Source organism: Mesoplodon densirostris, chromosome 17, assembly GCF_025265405.1.
Source record: "Mesoplodon densirostris isolate mMesDen1 chromosome 17, mMesDen1 primary haplotype, whole genome shotgun sequence".
NCBI classification, from domain to species: Eukaryota; Metazoa; Chordata; class Mammalia; order Artiodactyla; family Ziphiidae; genus Mesoplodon; species Mesoplodon densirostris.
In genome coordinates this window covers 63,250,549-63,268,608 of record NC_082677.1, presented here as the reverse complement: position 1 = coordinate 63,268,608, position 18,060 = coordinate 63,250,549, and the positions used below count along the sequence as shown (strand labels likewise).

The window sequence follows — 18,060 nt, the reverse complement described above, 5'->3', positions numbered from 1 at the left end:
TATTCTTATGAAATGTTTTCCTTTATTTCTAGGAATCCTTCCTAACTTCATGTTAGATAGATACTCCAGCTTTCTTTTGGTTAGTTTTTACATGGGGTACATTGCTCAACATTTTATTTCCACTTTTATTTGGTGTTATTTCTAAGCTGTGCTTTTCAGACATAGGAAATAGATGGGCTATAGTCTTGAATTTCATAATAAGCTCAAAGACTGAAAAAGGTTAGTAAGGAAGCTATTGATCACTGAGATTTGCTGAACACAAAGGAAGGGAGAAGTGCATTCTGTTTCCCTAATCATTTCTTTTGTGTTGGTTAAGAAACTGTAAACCAAACCCCACCATTCACTCTTTAGTGGAGTTAACTGTGACTCAGGATTAAGGTCTACCTGAAGGATTACGCGGGTTCCACAGCTAGTGTGGATCTGAAAAGATCTAAGGCAGTCAACTGAGGGATGAAAAGCATGGTTAGTGAATCCTAAGGGAAGGATAGGTTTAGAAAAGCTTTATTAATATTAGGATGTGTATGGATCTCATCATAGAGATAAGATACACCACTTTTTATCATTTTCTTATATAAAAGAGTTAATTGGGTTGGGTGAGGTCAAAAGAAATGTGATAAAGGGAGGGGTCTGGAACCAGAGCTGATCTGTAGACTCCCTTAGACATGCAAGGTACCATATCACCTTACACCTGCAGACTCAATATTAACTCTAGGGTTAGTATTAAGTTTAGGAGCTTGCACTGAAGAGCTTTCCCTATTTTCCCCTTTGTTTCTATTTATCCTGTGATTGAAGGGTAAGGAGTATTGTTTCATAGAAATTACATTATATTGCTTTGTGTTTTTAAAAACTATTTATTTATGTCTTTATTTGGCTGTGTCAACTCTTCGTTGCAGCACGTGGGCTCTTCGTTGTTGCATGTGAGCTTCTCTTTAGTCATGGCGCCCGGGCTCCAGAGCTTGCAGGCTTAGTTGCCCCACGGCATGTGAGATCTCAGTTCCTGGACAAGAGGTCGAACCCACGTCCCTCGCCTTGGAAGGCAGATTCTTAACCCCTGGACCACCAGGGAAGTCCCAGAAATTACATTTTATTTCTTAATACTTAGAGAGCTTCATGTAGGCATTCAGGATTTTACTGCCTCTACAAGAATCTTGTGTTAGCTAGCAGCACAATTGATGAGATAGTCATTTCACTGAAAGGCTTTTTTTAAAATCTCGTATGTTTCCAGAATAAATAGGTAGAAGAATCTTTCCTACACCCACATCAATAAACAGCTTACTGATCAAAAACTGGGCATTATTTTTTTATCTCCCTAAATCAGAAGAAAATCTTGCTGTATTTTCTTGCCAAGGAGTGAATCTTGCTCTGTTTATTGCACTTGAGTCATATCTTCTGCAAAAATCAGTAATAGTTTAAGGCAATCTGGACGATTTGTACTTATCACAACTTGGAATATAATTCTTTTTTTCTTTCTTTTTTTTTTTTTTTTTGCGGTATGCGGGCCTCTCACTGCTGTGGCCTCTCCCATTGTGGAGCACAGGCTCCGGACGCGCAGGCTCAGCGGCCATGGCTCACGGGCCCAGCCGCTCCGCGGCATGTGGGATCTTCCCGGACCGGGGCACGAACCCGTGTCCCCTGCATCGGCAGGCGGACTCTCAACCACAGCGCCACCAGGGAAGCCCTGGTATATAATTCTTAAGAGTCTGACTGACAGCAAAATTCAAAGATTTGAAATTCTCTTGGGGTGTTAACAATCTTAATGATCCTGATTTTATTTTTAATCCTGTAAACAGATAATAAAAGTCCTGTCTACTTATTAAGTGATTTTATGATTAAATACATATTTCACATTGTGCCCAATGCAAGAGTGAGTGAGAGAGTTCACATAAGAATGGAGTGAGCCACAAGTATGGATGGCATATTTGTTTGCATAAAGTAAGAAGAATACATTGTTACTGGTGTTTATAGAGAACATGTTCTTTGGCACAAGCTTCACAGAGACTAGCAGGAACAGAATCCCATGGAATTAAGTTTAAAGTGACATGTGGGTAGAGATACCTAGGAATTCCTATAGGACTGTAAGCAATTTGGACTTTAAATGCCAAACAGGCAAACAGCCCCTCATATTTCACACTGTGCTTGTGAAAGGAATATGTTAAAGTCTGCCATATTATAATATAGTGTTAATTCTAGACTTAGAGACTTCCTGGGGAAACTTTAATCCAAGTGTATACATTGAACTTATAAAATCCTTAGCCTCATGTTTGTATTCTTGGGTTTTATGTATTTATTAAAATTAAGTCATGTTGGATTTTATGCTTTCTTATGAAACTTTTTAAAAAAAATTTAAACAGTAATTATTAAAACATGTTAGTGTGTTCTATGAGCAGTCATTTTTAAGACCTTTTAATGATCAGTGTGCTCTATGAGCTGTTCTGGCTCTAATTAGCTAGGAAACTAGAACTGGTCCCTGCATGGGAGAGAATGCAAATAAATGGGGAAAATTATAAAAGGGGCATATATTTAGATCTTAATTTTTTTATTATGAATTTTATCTGTATATGGGATACTGTATCAGGCAGAAATTAAAAGAACAGGCTTAGGAACAAAATGAGTAAATTCTCTGACTTTGAGCAAACTCCCAAACCTCTCTGAGCTTTGTAAACAGAAAGGATAATCTCTCCTACTCAGATGTGATATGAGAATGAAATTAGTAATGCTTGTGAAATACTAGAGAGGTAGGACCCATGGCAAGCCTCATGAAATGTCATCCATTATTGGTAACTTGGAGGGTGCGGTAATAACCACCATTTATTTGGTTGTCAACCAGATCTAGAGAATTGTGGAATTTCTTCAGTATTATGAAGAAATTTGCCATGGGCACTAGCAATACAGCAGTTATCTTAGTTTTCACATTTTTTGAATGGGGAGGTTTTTAAACAAAACCATTAACATTTTCCAGAAAGCATTATTATTTTTTTTTCCTTTACTGTTTTTCTATACTCGATTAACAATTCATTTAGCTTATAGTGTGGTTTGTCAGAAAGAGCTGCTCACAGGACAGCATCATTTCTGAGGATGAGAGGTGCTCACTAGACTTCCCTTCCACAGGTGGTGGCGACAGTGACCTCTGCCTGAGTCATCCTGACATCCTAACAATGCTGCTCCCTTCCACCAAGAAGGGTGACCTAAGGTGGACACAGTTAAATTTCCTGGGATTCACTAGTTTACAAAATGTAGCTTTTGTACTTTCATTGATATCAACTCACCAATTCATGGTGCATGAAAGAGAAAATGTCAAATTGATCTTCTGTTTGGAATATACTTCTTAATCAGGTTTGCTTTGGTGCTTCAGAGGTCTACCATTTTTTCTCCATAGTATCCAAGAAATGCCCAGCAATTTCAGAGCAGTAAATTTCCACTAATAACAAGCAAAGTTTGAAATAAAAAAGGGATCTAGAAAGGAAACATCTCAAAAAATGGTGACTTGCCTCCATTCCCCTAAGATTATCAATCTTTGGAAGGCCTAGAGATGGGAAGAAAATACAGAGGGGACAGAAATTGTAGTATGGATGAGGTTTATTGTTCATATTATTTTAAAAGTGTGTCTGCAAACAGAATAGACCTCACATTCAAGTTTTCTCTGTGGCCAGAGAAAAGCCACAGTCACTTTGGTACAGGTGACATCATTACTACACCTAGGAAAAATAGCACCTGCTCCGATATGTCCTTGGTTAGTACTAAGCTGTTCCAGTCATTAGAATGAACTGTCTAACAGGGTCCAACCTCATGAGATTCTTAAGATTCTTTGGGTCCATAAATCTATTAATACACCATCCCTTCTCTCCTGGCTCCTTGAATCTAGAACACAATTAAGGGAGTTAGAATTTATATTTGTTCTATATGAACTGGTAAGCAGTTTATATACACTATCTCATTTAATTCCCATCACCATCCTTTCATGTTGTTGGTATATCCCAGTTTTTGCTTAGATTAAGAGTGTTTGTCAGACTTCCCTGGTGGCACAATGGTTAAGAATCCACCTGCCAGTGCACGGGACACAGGTCCGAGTCCTGGCCCGGGAAGATCCCACATGCTGCAGAACAACTGAGCCTGCGCTTTAAAGCCCACGAGCCGCAACTACTGAGCCTGTGAGCCACAACTACCGAAGCCCGAGCGAGCACCTAGAGCCTGTGTTCCTCAACAAGAGAAGCCACTGCAGTGAGAAGCCTGCACACCGTAACGAAGAGTAGCCCCTGCTCGCCGCAACTAGAGAAAGCCCGTGCAGAGCAACAAGGACCCAACGCAGCCAAAAATAAATAAATAAACAAACAAATAAATATTTTTTAGAAAAAGTTTGTCACATGGTAAGCGTGCAATAAATGAGCAACACCTATAATTTTCTTCTTTCTTTGGATGGGAAAGCATTCCTTACCATTCCAACATGTCCTTCGAAGAAAGGCGTTTAATCCTAACAAAACAACCCATTAAAGGTTATTTTTGAAGAGAATGCTGGATAAAGAGGCCACTGTATTTGTTTTCACTCTTCCAGACATTTCTACAAGTGATTGGAGTGGTGGGTGTGGCAGTTTCGGTGATTCCTTGGATTGCGATACCCCTGGTTCCCCTTGGCATCATTTTCTTTGTTCTCCGGAGATATTTCTTACAGACATCAAGGGATGTGAAACGCCTTGAATCTACAAGTGAGTACCCGGGGCTCTAAGGTTGGGACGGCAACTGAGGCTGGCTTCCATTTATGCTGTCACGAACCAGACCTTGAAATTCTGCAGACTCTGTCTCCTGGAATTTCTCACTAAGTTAACATTAGGTAACTGGATATTATGGCCACCGTGAGTCCATGTGGCCCTTAAGGCAAATGGAGCTGGTGGCGGGTCAGCTGCAGCTTTGCATTTTAGCACGAGGAGGACGAATGTGAGCACTGTGAGGACGGGGACTGTTTCTGTCTTGTTCATGACATACTTCCTCACACAGAGCGTCTACTCCATAAATACTTTTCTTAAAAATAACAGTGTTTCATCGTGGTAGAACTAACGTCTTTTCTAGGAGATGCACAGGTAACAAAGTGATGTCAGTATTTCCTGCTGATAAAGCACAAGTTATCACTCATCCCAGAAAGGTCACAGGCTCAGAATCTGCCCACAAAAAAGGCAAGTTGCCTCATTCACGGTGGGGAATGAAAACCAAAAGGGGTCCTCCCTGCCCAGCAACCTACAACCCACCTGTTCCCTGATGTGCAGGAGCCAGACCGTGGTGCTCGTGTTCAGTGTGCGCTTAGAGAAGATGCCAGGAAACAAATGGCCAGTCATGTGACACGAGGCCCCAGGCCAATGCGTAGTCACTCAAAAGAGAATGGCCGCTGTCAGATTCTAAAAGAGTGACATCAGTGTCACATACCACAGTGGCCTCCAAATGCCTCAGGTATCCAGTAGGGCAGCTATAAAAACATCCATCAGGTTCCCAGAGCGGAAGTCGAAACTATCCAAAGACCCCTTGACTGCATGGGTCCTCTGGGCACAAGGGCCATGTGATGCCCAGGTGCTCCGTGGCACACAGAGAGACTCTTGGCATAGGTGTAGGAAAGTTCCCAGGATGCAAGGAGATGGCAGACTGTCCGTTCACCTTACTTATCACGCCTCTGTCCTGTGCCAGCCCTTAAGTTTCTAACCTTAGGTGGAGACAACACACAGATAGTTCATCAAAATTCAGTGTGGCGAGGGACTCTGACGGAGAATTAAATTTTAAAATGAGACTGAATCAAAAATCAGTGAACAGATAATTACCTCCAGGTAATTTCTACCTGGAGGGATGTCAGGGAAGAATTTGGAACGTGGCCCTGTTTGAGGAGGACCTTGATGATTGAGTTAGTATGGTGATTCATTATCTAAATCTAGGTCAGATTTGAATTTGGTCAAAGATGGTTTTAAAGAGAATCTTTCATGTCCAGGTCATAAAAGTGAAGCTTAGTGTGAGCAGGAGTTAGAGGGTCACATGGAAGATCCTCTCCAGAAGCGGGGTGTCATTCCTCTTCCCCCAGGCAGCCCTCCAGGAAGCCCTTGGGTGTGCCCTTTGGAAGGCGGTGGATTTCTTTGCATCTAGCCTCCCTGACTTTCTCTGTCGTTTGTCTGTGTCTACTTCCCCAGCTCGGAGCCCAGTATTTTCCCACTTATCATCTTCTCTCCAAGGACTCTGGACCATCCGGGCGTACAAAGCCGAAGAGAGGTTTCAGGAACTGTTCGATGCACACCAGGACTTGCATTCAGGTCTGTAAGTTTCTGGACATGGTTTCAAAGGATGGGAGGTGCTGCCTTCTGAGGCTCGAGTCCTTGTCAGGTGGCCTTGCCGGCCCCCACCTCTCTCTGCGCCTCCCCGGCCCTTCCTCTCAGCCTCCCCTCTGTGCTCCCCTCTTCCCCTGTCACACCCCTGCTTTTCTCCCCTCACTGGCTTGTGTTGTCCTTCCATCACTGTGCCCTGTGGCCTTCCGTCCGTTTAGGGAGGGTGTCAACAGATTTTATTTTTTTAAGCAAAGAGCCACACGGTCTCTGTTGTAACTACTTAGCTTTGCTATTTATTTATTTTAATCACTGAATTGTCAAAAAATTTATTTATTTATTTGTTTGTTCATTTTTGGCTGCATTGGGTGTTCCTTGCTGCACGTGGGCTTTCTCTAGTTGCAGTGAGCGAGGGCTACACTTTGTTGCCATGTGCAGGCTTCTTACTGTGGTGGCTTCTCTTGTTGTGGAGCACGGGCTCTAGGATCGCGGGCTCAGTAGTTGTGGCTCGCGGGCTCTAGAGCGCAGGCTCAGAAGTTGTGGCACACCGGTTCAGCTGCTCCGTGGCATGTGGGATCTTCCCGGACCAGGGCTCGAACCCATGTTCCCTGCATTGGCAGGCGGATTCTTAACCACTGTGCCACCAGGGAATTCCAGCTTTGCTCTTTATTACCGCACTAAAGCAGACAAAAATAATACATCAGCAAATGGCTGTGTTCCAGTAAAGCTTTATTTACAAAAGCAGGTTGTGGCCATTCTTGGCCCTCAAGCTGTAATTTGCTGACTGTTTTCAGAGCATACAGGTTGGCAGACCTGAAGAAGGAAAATAATTTCTCTCTTATCAGATTTGCCACCCAGAATTCCCTCTATGTCAGTAAAATCCTGGGCCAACTTTCCAATCTTTATTGCGTTTTGAAGATTAAACGGCATTTTGAAAGCCACATGCGGATCCTGTTAGCTGATGGTCGTTTGGATACTGGCTCCTAAGAATAAACATTGTGCAGGGCCCTGTAGTAAGTGCAGAAGGTGCTGGAAACAGAGTGCGAGCTGCACTCTCTGCCAGCAGAGAACTAGGAACAGTCAACCCTGTGAGAGGATGAGCCTCATGTTGAGGCCCAGAACTGTAAGAAACACACCAATGAGACCATTTTTCTGTGTTCATTATTATGATCGTAATTCGGTTTATAACCTGTGGGTTAAAGATTTTGGTACATTCTTCCCACAAAGCCCCTGGACCGTGTATGCCATCCGTTGTCTTGTGTTCAGAACCTCACTTTTTGTGATCTTTAGGTTGCTTGAGTATGTAACTTGGCTGTCCTACCTTGTGTAAAAACGTTTTGTAGCTCAACTGAGCAAAACGCCCTCCCTCATTAGAAGCCGCCTCCATGATACTTCTGCTTAGTGACGATGCTTATTGTACTTCACAAACCCAGAGGCTTGGTTCTTGTGTTTGACGACGTCCCGATGGTTCGCTGTGCGTCTGGATGCCATCTGCGCCATCTTTGTCATTGTTGTTGCCTTTGGGTCCCTGCTTCTGGCACAAAGTAAGTACAGATGTGAAGAACTATTTGTATTATGATTACACTTTATAGCTTCGTTTGCAGTTATTAATTTAAACTCTTGCCTCTTGGTCTAATCCCATATACCATTTGGTTCTAATGAATTGTATTAAAGTGTTTGCAGCGTGTGGTTTTTCCGTGTGGCCCTTGTAGAGGAGTCATCTGGGTCTTGATGAGGCCGTTAATGAGATGTCTTGATGAGGACTTTGATCCTTGTCTATTTCTTAAATGGGTTGAAGTCTATACAGCTCTAGCAGCTGACCTTCTGAACATTCCTGATAGTGTCTTCGTGTTGGGAGGAGAGAACCAAGTTTGCTATTAAGCTTTTTGTCAAGCCTATGGCATTCAGGCTCCTCGGATCTCTTGGTTGTAGATGCCTGGGGTACTGAGGTGAGAAATATTCTCTGTAGGAAAGAACAGTATCCTCTGCCGTGTGGGTACCACATGAGCAGGAAGTGGTGTGTGCGGCGTGAATTCACCATCCCTAACTATTGCATAGTAACGACACTGAATCATAGTGTTTAATAATGGAACGATGAGAGCAGTATTTTAGATTTGAAAGTACTGGCTCTTAGAACCTATTCACTTGTTTTTCGTGGTTTCCAACTGCGGCTGCGTTGGGCGTACAACGTGAAATTACATAATGGTCCTTGAAACCATAATGACGAAAGCCTGAATGATGACAAGATTCCTCGCCTGTATAATACTGTCGAGTGTATGTCAATCCTGTTGGGATTAATAAACTTATTTAATCGTTTTCTGAGTTTATAGTTTCTTTTGTTTGTTTTTTCTTTTTGTTCTTTTTTTGTTTTTTGTTGTATCATGGTCTCAATCAACACGTAGTAAAAATATAAGTAATGCTGTTGTTATGTGCAAGTGTTTTAAATATTATAAAGAAGTCTTGGTACAGGGACAGTAGGATCCCAACTCAGGGTTAAGAATGGAGCTAAGTTATTTCCTTTCTCCTTCCTCATTTAGCTTTGGATGCCGGGCAGGTTGGCCTGGCACTGTCCTACGCCCTCACGCTCATGGGGATGTTCCAGTGGTGCGTACGGCAAAGTGCCGAAGTTGAAAATATGGTAACATTTACCTTTTAGCCTATTCAGGTCTCCTTGTCATTACATCACAGAAAGGCAATTCTCATGTAAAAAAAAAATCTTAAAACTTTTTTTTTTTTTTACATCATAGCTAACAGGGTTTGTTAGATCCTTCCTCCATCTGTTTACAATTTATTTAAAATAAAATATATACATCTTTTTCTCAGTCTTATGTATGCCATGTCAGCAGGTTTTATATTCATCACAAGCTGTCTTCGAATATAATAAATGTCTCTGTAGGAGGGAGGTTCTGAAATCCTGGAGAAGATATAAGCTAGGGTAATTCCTCATTCCTGGTGAAAGGAGAATTTAGTATTTTGAGGTTTAGTTGTTTAATTCATTTAATTTAATTATGCCCCAGCCTCCCCATTTGAGAATTTTTCCTTGTATGTGTTGAACACCTGACTTTATTGGTGCCTCTTCTCTCTGAATGTACTCTCAAGTTATGGTTGTTTAGAAGGCCTTCGTCAATATGTAAATTCTCTGCTGTTTCGAATATTTTCAATTTCTCCTAAAGGGAGAAAAATGATGAAAATGAAACTTTTCTATTTCGCTCTCTAACAGAGAAGAAAGTAACTAATTATTAAAATGAGGTGTACTGACTGTGCATTTCTATTCATCTATAACAGATGACCCTTCTGTAGCAAAATGCTACTGGTGGGCGTCCATACATATTCTTTTCATTGACAAAATTCACTGGTTTTTTAAATTCATATGCGAAAATTGGATCAGTGAAATCATAGTATTCATTTCTCTAGTTCTTTTTGTTTTAATGTTGAAGAAGGTAGCCATAATAAAAGTGTTAGAAGACAATGAACAAGTTTACAAATCATCAGTATCCTCATCACACTACTACTTCTGTCTTTTGGGGTTGTTAAGACCTGAGATAGTCTTCATTATATAAAAGCAGATATAATGATATAAATGCAGCACATCTCATTCACAGTCTTTGAACATCCATAAACAAGACCTTCCGTTCCTAACTCATGTGATGTCATATCTTTCAGATGATTTCAGTAGAAAGGGTGATTGAATATACAGATCTGGAAAAAGAAGCATCCTGGGAATACGAGAAACGTCCACCACCGTCCTGGCCCCAGGAAGGAGTGATCGTCTTTGACAATGTGAACTTCTCGTACAGCTTAGATGGGCCTCTGGTATTGAAGCACCTGACAGCACTCATTAAATCAAGAGAAAAGGTTTGTTTTAGCCATTTGCCTCTTTTTTTTTTTTTTTTTTTTTTTTTGCTGTGTGGATGCTGATTAGATCAGTCCCTCAGGCGGGACCAGGGCAAGCTCTTGAGAAAGAGACTAAATGAGGGGGCTTCCCTGGTGGTGCAGTGGTTGAGAGTCCGCCTGCCGATGCAGGGGACACGGGTTCCTGCCCCGGTCTGAGAAGATCCCACATGCCGTGGAGCAGCTGGGCCCGTGAGCCATGGCCGCTGAGCCTGCGCATCCGGAGCCTGTGCTCCGCAACGGGAGAGGCCAAGACAGTGAGAGGCCCGCGTACCGCAAAAAAAAAAAAAAGAGACTAAATGAGAACAGACATGGTGGCAGGAAGCTCCCCGCACCTGCCCCTCCAGCTTCAAGTCCTGATGTATACACACCCCCTGCACTCGGGTCGTGTGTAGGTTCTCCCAGTGTCTCATGTCCTCCCGGCTTCCAGTGGGCACGCTGCCCCTGGACCTCAGAGACCCTTCCCTTCTGTCGTGTGGCTGGTGAAAGTCTCCTCATTTTCTGAGTCAACTCTCAGTCGTCTGCTTGTCTGAGACCCTCTATTCTTCCTCAGCGTCTTCTACGTAATGAAAGTGACAGATGAATGGGTAAACAAATGTGCTATATCCTTAACAATGAAATATTATTCAGCCTTAACAAGGAGTAAAATTCCAACCTATGGATAATCCTTGAGGACATCAGGTTAAATGAAATAAGTTAGACATAAAGGGAACAAATACTGTATGATTCCACTTATATGAAATATTATTCAGTCTTAAAAGGAATAAAATTCCAACTTATGGATAAACCATGAGGGCAACAGGTTAAATGAAATAAGTCAGACATAAAGGGAACAAATACTGTATGATTCCACTTATATGAAATATTATTCAGTCTTAAAAGGAATAAAATTCCAACTTATGGATAAACCTTGAGGACAACAGCTTAAATGAAATAAGTCAGACATAAAGGGAACAAATACTGTATGATTCCACTTATATGAAATATTATTCAGTCTTAAAAGGAATAAAATTCTAACTTATGGATAAACCTTGAGGACAACAGGTTAAATGAAATAAGTCAGACGGAAAGGGAACAAATACTGTATGATTCCACTTATATGAGGTTCCTAGAGTCGTCAAATCCATGAAGGCAGAAAGTAGGATGGTGGTCACCAGAGACTGGGTAACGGGAATTGGGTGTTGTTGTTTAATGGGTACAGAGTTTCTTTGTTACAAGGGAGAAAATATTCTGGAGGGACAAGAACATGAATGTACTTATCACTAAACTGTCCACTTAAAAATGGTTCCGTTGGTAAATTCTATGTTATCTGTATTTGACCACAATTAATTGGTGGCATCTGTCGCACACTTTGTCATGGTGGGTCTGTATCTCACAGAACCCTGAGGCTCCTTAAAATCGGAGAGCATCTTGTTTTCATCTCTTGTTTCCCCCAAATTGGCATTCTACAGGGCACAGAGAGGGTGCTGAGGAACTGCTGGCTGGGAGAGTGAGTGCATAACATGTACAGGTGTGAGCGACCAGTAACCAAAATACACACACAAGACAACTGCGCAAACAACTGATTACCTAGAGTGTTAAGTACTTTAAGAACTGCTCTTTAAAACTTTCCACCCCAGACCCATCTAGTGGACTATAGCCATAATTTAATGAATGATACCCTTGTGATGGGAAAGAATATTCAACTTAATGCCCAAATGATACCCAGGGAGCAGCTTCAGTTAGTCACACAGCAAAAGCTGGCTTCTAATTATTTCCAGTTTCACCGTAGGTTGGGAAGAAGGTGAGGATTGCTGTGTCGAGAAAACATTCACTGCAGCTCTGATGCAATCCTGTCCCTGAGGACTCTGTAGGCCATGCTTGCTTACTCACCGACCACGTGTCCATCATATTTCCTGTTTGATACATAATTCTGTTAATTTGCACATATCTTAAGTCATATTTTTTGGCTTTGGGGGAAATTTATCTAAGAAACTCTGCAGTAGAACTTAGGAACATGACATATGTGTATTCTTCTATCTTAAGATCCCCAAGTCATAGGATTAGCTGAGCTTGAAAATGTTTGTGGGAAAATTGAATCTGGAGACTGAATTAATAACTGTCGTAACATGACTTTTTATTTATATCTTGATCCACTCACAGTATCACCGTTAGCTTCATTTCTGTGTTTGGAGATTATACCTGGGTAGAATAGTCATGAAGCCATTTCACTCCCTCTGTGTACATCCCGGGTTTCCTCTCCTGTGCACCTGCCCAGCCCCTGTTGCTCTGGGACACCCCTTTGGTGTTGGATTTGATTGAGAGAGACTGCTGCAGGGGAGGATGTGGGAGTGAGCCGGGCCAGCAGAAGTGGAGCTTTATTCTCTTTCCATCTTTTCCTCTGCTGTCCCAATTTCTGGAAGTTTGAGTAAATGGGGAAAATGAATAGGCACTATGCCGGTTTCTAATTCATGGAAGAAATAGCAAGTAAAAATAAAGACCCAAAATGAGGTAAATAGCACCCTACACTTCCTGGTTAGATTCTGAACACTGGCTGCATTTTTCATTTAGATGATTTTGTGGTTGATTTGATCACGAGAGTACTGGGCCATTTTCAAGCCTTTTCCAGCTCTAGAGGTGGATTGATTTTGGTTTGTTATTTTTTTTTTTCTTGCTCAGAGCTATTACTTGAATAATACATCCTTACAGATGCTTACTAGACCTTGCTATAATGTGCAGAAATATCAGTTTGCTACATTTTTTCCTCTTTTACATAATATTTCCTCGGCAACCCCTCCCCTCACTCCCAGATTGTCCCACTTCCCCTGCAGGCTTCCTAATTCCTTGTGACTCAGACTGTGGTGCCCGGGCCAGCAGCACCTGCATCGCCTGGAGCGTCTTAGAAATGCAGAATCTCAGGCCCAGCCAGACCTACTGACTCAGCATCGCTTTTGAGGGAGACCTCCCAGTAAAGATTTTCTCCAAGTGTCTTTGCTTTTAGGAATGTAAACTTAACTGGTAATGGTGACACTCTCCTCAGGCAACTGGTAAAACCCTTTGGTGACCTGGAAAAGACTTTCAGATTATAGTTTTGATAACTGAATGGTAGAAATAGCCTAAGCCGGGTTTTCTTTGAGTTGCTTTTTTCTTCCTCTTCCAACTGGAGTGTTGCACTTCCATTCCTGTGGCCGTAAGCAGCCTTCGGTGGTGCCACTGCCGTATCTACGCCGTTTACCAGGAGTCTACAAATGTTCCAATTTGCACAGATGGATCAGTTTCAGTACAGCTAATAGCATAGGAATATACACACATTCTCACAGACACAGTTCTCACCTGTGTTCTGATGTGTGCTGATTTACATATGAGAACACCCAGAAATACAGGCATACCGCTGTTTCTTTGGGGTTTTTGCGTGTGTGGGTGTGTTTTTTTTTTTTTTTTTTTTTTTTAAATAACAAGTCAAACATTTGTTGCAACCCTGCATTGAGCATGTCCATCAGCACCATTTTTCCTACAACATTTGCTCACTTCGTGTCTCTTTGTCACAGTTTGGTAATTCTTGCAATATTTTAAACCTTTTCATTATAATTATATTTGTTAGGGTGAATGGTGATCAGTGTTCTTAAGCTTACTACAACCCAGTGAAGGCCCAGATGATGGTTAGCCTTTTTTAGCAGTAAAGTATTTGACATTAAGTATGTACATTCTTTTTTAACATAATTCTGTTGTACATTTAGTATGCTACAGTATAGTGTAAACATAACTTTTGTATGCACAGAGGAAGAAAAATATTCACATGACTTGCTTTATTTTGTGATAGTCCCATTTTTGTGGTGGTCTGGAACCAAATCCATAGTATGTTCAAAGTCTGCATGTACACAGAACAGATGACCCATATGTATATATACCCTCTAGGACCTGCTTATATGCAGAAAGTGTCCCATCTATATTATATAAATTAGGATTTACCATATCATACAAAATGGCTACAAATGTAAATCAACTAAAGCCACTTTTCTTTCAGTTAATCTCTATAAAGATAAATTATATTTTGAATTTCGATTATTGTTTTTACAGACTAAGATTCGAAACTTTGGAGGTATTTAATAAGAAAATATATCAAGTTACTGTTGTATAATCAGTGCTCAGAGGGGTTTAGTTCTTCTCTGTTTAAAGCCATGAGTTTTTAAAATTTACTGAATAATTTACAAATGATTGAAAGCATATCTTAGGCCCCCATCTGTATTTAGATTTATAAATAGAGATGAAATCATCTCTTGGGAAGCTCCCACCAGGGAATTTGTAGTTGGGAAGCTCATTGGTAAAAAAAAAAAAAAAAAAAAAGGCCAGTTTCTGCATACATGTTTGAATTCAGACAGCTAAAATCCAGTTTTTACAATACAGTTTCATTCCTGACCAGCATTTTACCTGCATTATATTGATTCTTCGATCTTATTGTTAATGCACTTAATTTCTCTCTGCTTTGATTTTAATAACTTGACCGATAAGTGACATGTATCTTTCCAAGGTATTAATTGGTTTGTAAAATGCCTTTTGAAGTTCTCAGATGAAAGGTCCCATATAAATAGCAAATGTTATTTGTTTTGTTGTTGTTGATCTCATTATGTGTATTTTGCCTACTGGATACTGCCTTTTAAGACAATGAGACCTGCATTTTACAATTTTAAGGTGTTTCCTTTCAAGATAGAGCATTATTAAGGTATTTCTTATCAGGAAGTGATTTTGTTTGTCTGGCAAAGAATACTTCCCCTTAAATGATAGAATCTGGGATCCTGAATTCTTGTTTGTGTATAATACTTCTTACTTGACTTGTTGACATCTCTGTAAAATTGCTCACATAATTCTCAATGTTCAGAGTAGCCAGACACTAGGAGTACAACTAATTTAAAAGCTGACTGCTAATTGAACACATGGGAAACTGCTGTTGTTTCACTGCCAGTAGACTGATTCTGTTATTTTTAATTCTTCCTTGGACCAGGGGGTCTTAACTGGGGACATTGGTCAATGTCTGACATTTTTGGTTGCCGCAATCTCGGGGGTGCTCCTGGTATCTAGTGGGCAGAATCCAGGGATACTGCTAAATATCCTAGAATACACAGGACATCCCCCATTCCCCAACGAAGAATTACCTTTCCCAAAATTTCAACAGTGCCACAGTTGAGAAACTTATAGACCACACTCTGGACAGAACTTTTAAAATTCATCTTCAACAACCAAGGGTTTTCCTAGGTTTGTTGCGTATTGTGAATTCTTAATCCCTCCTGGATCTCTTTACAGGTTGGCATTGTGGGAAGAACAGGAGCTGGAAAAAGTTCCCTCATCGCTGCCCTTTTTAGATTGTCAGAACCTGAAGGTAAAATTTGGATTGATAAGATCTTGACAACCGAAATTGGACTTCACGATTTAAGGAAGAAAATGTCAATCATACCTCAGGTATGCACTTCAGAGCATTGACACGTATTCTTTTAATACGGCACCTAAGTTTAATGTCTTTCAATTTGATTGCTTTTTTAACATTGGATGAAAGGGTTGATCCTTTTTCCCCCAACAGAGCATATTTTTAACTTCAGGGATTTTCAACAGATATTTTCATCAGATACCTGGTTTGGTTTGTTTGTTTGTTTGTTTGTTTTTGTGTGCCTGTGATTTAATAACTTACCCAGACAGATTTCTGGATTCAGACTTTCTCAGGTACCACAATTTTATCCACTGATAACCACATAATTCTGAAAAAAAATAAGTGGTTTGTTTAACATGTGAGCAGTTTGTGTAGGGAAACATGAATTTTAAGTGTCTTAATGATGGAATTATGCTGTAGGAAATAAGCTACCTTTTTAAAGGTGATTATCTCCCTGGAGTACTTTCTGTGAAACTGTGGGGCTTTGAGAATTACAGCATGTATATATGCTTTGGAGAGACTTTTAGAATTCAGCCATAAGTAAGTGATTTTAATCAGACAGGCAGTACGGAATAGTGAGGAAGAACACGGGACATGGAATTCCATCTCTGTGCACCTCAGTTTTCGCTCTCTTTCGAGGCAGCTAACAGGACCAACTCATCGAGCTGTTGTGAGGACTAAATAGGTTAGTGTGTGTGGAGTGCTTCCCGTAGACCCCATACGTGGTTTCTGTGATGGTGGAGTGTTGCGTTGGGCTCTGATTCTGTTTTCTTTTTTTCCACTTCTTAAATAAGTATGGTTTTCAGGGAGTGTTTGATTATTTGCACAATAGAAGCTCCTGTCATTCCTTATGTTTCATCCACACAAAATAATTCAGAGAACTTTTATTGAGCAATTACTATCCTCCACATATATACCCAAGGGCAACATAGGCCCTGTGCCTTCATCTTCTATCCTGCTTTCTGCTTTGATAAACTTGCTGAGGTTTTTTGTTTGTTTGTTTGTTTTACTTTGGATTATTTTTTCTTTTTTTCTTCAATTTTTGAATTTTATTTTTTTTATACATCAGGTTCTTATTAGTCATCAATTTTATACACATCAGTGTATACATGTCAATCCCAATTGCCCAATGCATCCCACCACCACGCCCACACCCCGCCACTTTCCCCCCTTGGTGTCCATATGTTTGTTCTCTACATCTGTGTCTCAATTTCTGCCTTGCAAACCGGTTCATCTGTACCATTTTTCTAGGTTCCACATATATGCGTTAATATACTATATTTGTTTTTCTCTTTCTGACTTACTTCACTCTGTATGACAGTCTCTAGATCCATCCACGTCTCCACAAATGACCCAATTTCGTTCCTTTTTATGGCTGAGTAATATTCCATTGTATATATGTACCACATCTTCTTTATCCATTCGTCCGTCGATGGGCATTTAGGTTGCTTCCATGACCTGGCTATTGTAAATAGTGCTGCAATGAACATTGGGGTGCATGTGTCATTTTGAATTATGGTTTTCTCTGGGTATATGCCCAGTAGTGGGATTGCTGGGTCATATGGTAATGCTATGTTTAGTTTTTTAAGGAACCTCCATACTGTTCTCCATACTGGCTGTTTCAATTTACACAACAGTGCAAGAAGGTTCCCTTTTCTCCAAACCCTCTCCCTCATTTGTTGTTTGTAGATTTTCCGATGATGCCCGTTCTAACTGGTGTGAGGTGTTACCACATTGTAGTTTTAATTTGCATTTCTCTAATAATTAGTGATTTTGAGCAGCTTTTCATGTGCTTCTTGGCCATCTGTATGTCCTCTTTGGAGAAATGTCTATTTAAGTCTTCTGCCCATTTTTGGATTGGGTTGTTTTTTTAATATTGAGCTGCATGAGCTGTTTATATATTTTGGAAATTAATCCTTTGTCCGTTGATTCATTTGCAAATATTTTCTCCCATTCTGAGGGTTGTCTTTTTGTCCTGTTTATGGTTTCCTTTGCCATGCAAAAGTTTTGAAGTTTCATTAGGTCCCATGTGTTCATTTTTGGTTTTGTTTCCATTACTCTAGGAGGTGGATCAAAAAAGATCTTGCTGTGATTTATGTCAAACAGTGTTCTTCCTATGTTTTCCTCTAAAGAGTTTTATAGTGTTTGGTCTTACATTTAGGTCTCGAATCCATTTTGAGTTTATTTTTCAGTATGGTGTTAGGGAGTGTTCGAATTTCACTCTTTTGCATGTAGCTGTCCAGTTTTCCCAGCACCACTTATTGAAGAGGCTGTGTTTTCTCCATTGTATATCCTTGCCTCATTTGTCATAGATTAGTTGACCATAGGTGCGTGCGTTTATCTCTGGGCTTTCTATCTTGTTCCATCGATCTATGTTTCTGTTTTTGTGCCACTACCATATTGTCTTGATTACTGTAGCTTTGTAGTATAGTCTGAAGTGAGGGCGTCTGATTCCTCCAGCTCCATTTTTTCCCCTCAAGACCG

At 40.6% G+C, this 18,060-nt stretch overlaps 1 protein-coding gene across 5 annotated transcripts in view; it reads left to right on the top strand.

Annotated features, from left to right (window-relative positions):
- Nucleotides 1-18,060, top strand: part of ABCC4 (ATP binding cassette subfamily C member 4) — a 216,277-nt gene that overhangs the window by 161,857 nt on the left and 36,360 nt on the right. For all 5 annotated transcript variants that reach the window (XM_060079791.1, XM_060079793.1, XM_060079790.1 and 2 more), the window contains 6 exons: nt 4,550-4,700; nt 6,159-6,278; nt 7,721-7,831; nt 8,825-8,925; nt 9,951-10,142; nt 15,456-15,611. In XM_060079791.1, the coding sequence (XP_059935774.1) occupies nt 4,550-4,700; nt 6,159-6,278; nt 7,721-7,831; nt 8,825-8,925; nt 9,951-10,142; nt 15,456-15,611 (831 nt within the window). The remainder of the gene's footprint in view (nt 1-4,549; nt 4,701-6,158; nt 6,279-7,720; nt 7,832-8,824; nt 8,926-9,950; nt 10,143-15,455; nt 15,612-18,060) is intronic.